A 3503-nucleotide genomic window follows, 5' to 3' on the forward strand; every position below is an offset into this window, starting at 1 on the left:
AATCACAGTGATTTTACATGAGTGAAATCATCTTATTATTCTTACACCATGGACTGTGCGATGCGTATGTCAAAATAATTTACAAAAATGAAAGGAATCGTGGAAGATGGCTAATCTCTATCTTTTTCTATTCAATGGTGAAGTTGTGATTAGAAAGAGAGGAAGATTGGTCGTCTTCTACGGTCTCTCTCATTATCATGTCAACAACATTTGAATACTATTTAGATACAGATCGCGCAATTCATTCTTTATATCTCTTTAATTATGTTTATATATTTTATATATAAATGAATAATAATTCTTTACGAAAAATACACAACGATTTGTAGTAATCTTTAATGATAAAATTAAACAATTTTCTCTGAAAGTATTAAATAACGATAATTGACTTTGCGTATTTCCTGTTTATTTACTTGGCTTTGATACTAGGCTTCTTCTCGAGATCTACAATAGATATTTTAAGTCTTAAGTAAAAAATTGACCAGCTATCGAATGCGAGAAGAATAATTGACTATGATTCCATTTCTTATGGCTTAAGATTTAAAAACCTATTGTAAATCCGGACTAATACATACACTTATCCCCCTGCCATTTTATTTCAATTCATTGTTGCAGAGAGCTTTTAAGTTCGGCTTAATCTATTGGAATACATTCTATTTCCGTCCTAAACTCATTGCTGTGATGATTTTACACGCATTGGAACATTAATGAGCAGAAGAACGTGCGGTACAGTAAATCAATATCCAAGAGAAAGGAAGATAAAGAAGAGCGACATTCCACAATAATCTTCCGATGTAGTCGAATTTTTGCTATTTCGAATTGAGTAATAGTCTTCCTTACATAGGGTATGGTCAATGTGATGCTATAAATGCTTTAAAGCGTTTTTTAATTAGTCAATTTGTAAAATTCTTTCTTCTGATTGGTCCATCAAATGCTTCAAAGCATTTGTAGCGAGACTTTGATTACAGTCATAGTTAGGTATTCGGTTTATAGGTTTTTTTATCTTGTATAAATACATATGTGTGTATATGGATTTGTATAACGATAGTTGCATTAATACTCGCTAGAGTAAGTGCAAGAATTTATTCCATAAACGATACTTCGAAACGACGCAAGAAGGAATTCGTCACTAGCAAACGCATTTGTAAATACGCATAAGATAAGTACTGGTGACGAATTGACAATTCGTTGAAGCTGCTCGTCAATATAGTTTGGCACACTCTCATCATGCTCCAAGCATGTTTACCATCATTTCTGTGAATCAGGCGGCGGATTTATTTATGTACGTGGTTGTAAATATATTTTATTTCGAGACTCATAGATACATATGTATATGCTGCGATTCGAAATTATTCCGATATTACAAGATATATTTATAAAAATTACATTTTGTGAACAAGTAACTTTTCCGTTAAAAATCGATAATGCATTTCTTCGGTATCTTAACGAAGGAAGATACCTCATATACTGTATGGACATTTTTATGCGACGAGGAGATTCATAATTATCGCTTATTTTTACGTTAAGATGATATTAGTAATCGTAATGACTCTGTCGCCAGCTCAATAAAACGACCGCAAGGCCTGCACATTTAAATCATCCGTTGCTCATTTAAATTTCAATAAGAATATTTACAATATAGAATTAAATTCTATTGTAGTAGTATAAAGAAAGATTTGTATACTAAATTGGCGCACAATTTTGCGACATATTTTTTATAATTGTGGTTTTACCTTGTCTATCTTTTTAGAAAAGAATACCTGTATTTGCATTTTTTGGAATGGAAGCATTTTACTATATAACAGTATTAATCTAGGAGCAAAAATAATTGAAATTACTCTTAAGAGAAGTAGCTTATTCAACGCAACGTTCGCGTTTTGTGATATAATTAACGAATCCGAAAACAAGCTTATGACAATCGATCGTACTTTTAACGGTGGCTTGATTGAATGCCTGTAAAAGAAACTCAGAGTAAGAGATATATATTATAGAGTAAGAGATATAGATATAGAGAGAAAAAGATCTTAGAAAACAGATACATGGCGATGTAAACACTACGAATCTAATTTAACTTTTTCCAGCGCTTGATAAATTAACAGAAGATAATACGCGACATTTATATATTGAATTGAGTAAAAAATAACTTCGTATTATTTTTAGAATTGAATGTCACCTATAAAAGCGAAGTTATTTTTTTACTTCACCCAATATGATAATTTTTTCTCATCGTTTTTATACAAATGAATGGAGATACCATTGTTGATAGTTTGAAATTGTGCATATGCAAATATCGAATGTAAATGAAACACGGGCTATTACGTAACTACTTTAAACACTTTATGCATATTTTAGCACATGCTTCTATAACGATTTCCAGAGTAAGATAGAAATTAAAAAAACGCCAGCCGTAATATTACCCCGACGTGATTGTACGTGTCTGTACAAAAATAAATTATGGAAATATAATTTGTCGATCGGATATCGTAATGAACGAATGATTTGTTAATATTCTAAAATTAGGTATATATATTAAGAACCAAAATTAAGATCTAATTGTATCTGTACTGTGAATACACAAATTTAAATAATATCAGTGTATTCATTACTATTCTGTGTTTCTTATTTCTCAATACTTACATTCGATATTTGCATATGCATATGAGAATTCCAACTGAGATTCCCCACGTAGATTCGCGAGTGTTGATGGAAGACCACTGTTGACGGACGATTCGGGCATTTCATCAAGCCAATCCAAGTATTCTAATGTGTGCGTAATTTGTATAAATTTTTTTGGCTTCAAGGAAGAAGCTTTGTCATAACTCAATTTGTTAAAGTGGTATTGTGACTTTTTAAAATTTTTATAAGAAATTTATTATTATTGTATAAAAAGATCCGGAAGGGACATGAGGGAAATCTCGTCGTTGTGGGACATGCCGTGTCGTTTAATTAGTTAGTCAACAGTGAGTAGTGTGTTGCATAGTAAGGACGGCTATGTCAAGCACGCTTGAAATGTCTAGTGAGGCAATGAGCTGGTTCTCGGAGCTGTAAAAATTATGGAAGTATCTCTACGAGAAAGTGCCGCAAGTTCTCTGCGCAGTTGATTTTCTGACGATTCATTTCGAATATATCCGTTCTTCGCGAAGTCAATCGAATGTCTTCTGTACCATATCGGCGATGAAACACGGGCTATTACGTAACTACTTTAAACACTTTATGCATATTTTAGCACATGCTTCTATAACGATTTCCAGAGTAAGATAGAAATTAAAAAAACGCCAGCCGTAATATTACCCCGACGTGATTGTACGTGTCTGTACAAAAATAAATTATGGAAATATAATTTGTCGATCGGATATCGTAACGAACGAATGATTTGTTAATATTCTAAAATTAGGTATATATGTTAAGAACCAAAATTAAGATCTAATTGTATCTGTATTGTGAATACACAAATTTAAATAATATCAGTGTATTCATTACTATTCTGTGTTTCTTATTTCTCA

At 31.8% G+C, this 3503-nt stretch overlaps 1 protein-coding gene across 1 annotated transcript in view; it reads left to right on the forward strand.

Annotated features, from left to right (window-relative positions):
• LOC108693480 (protein diaphanous) overlaps nt 1-767 on the forward strand; it is a 114710-nt gene extending 113943 nt beyond the window's left edge. The window contains exon 17 of the mRNA XM_018202462.1: nt 616-767. Within this exon, the coding sequence (XP_018057951.1) occupies nt 616-637 (22 nt within the window). The 3' untranslated portion in view covers nt 638-767. The remainder of the gene's footprint in view (nt 1-615) is intronic.
• Nucleotides 768-3503: the final 2736 nt, after the last annotated feature.

This window comes from Atta colombica, unplaced genomic scaffold (genome assembly GCF_001594045.1).
Source record: "Atta colombica isolate Treedump-2 unplaced genomic scaffold, Acol1.0 scaffold9, whole genome shotgun sequence".
In the NCBI taxonomy this organism is placed as follows: domain Eukaryota; kingdom Metazoa; phylum Arthropoda; class Insecta; order Hymenoptera; family Formicidae; genus Atta; species Atta colombica.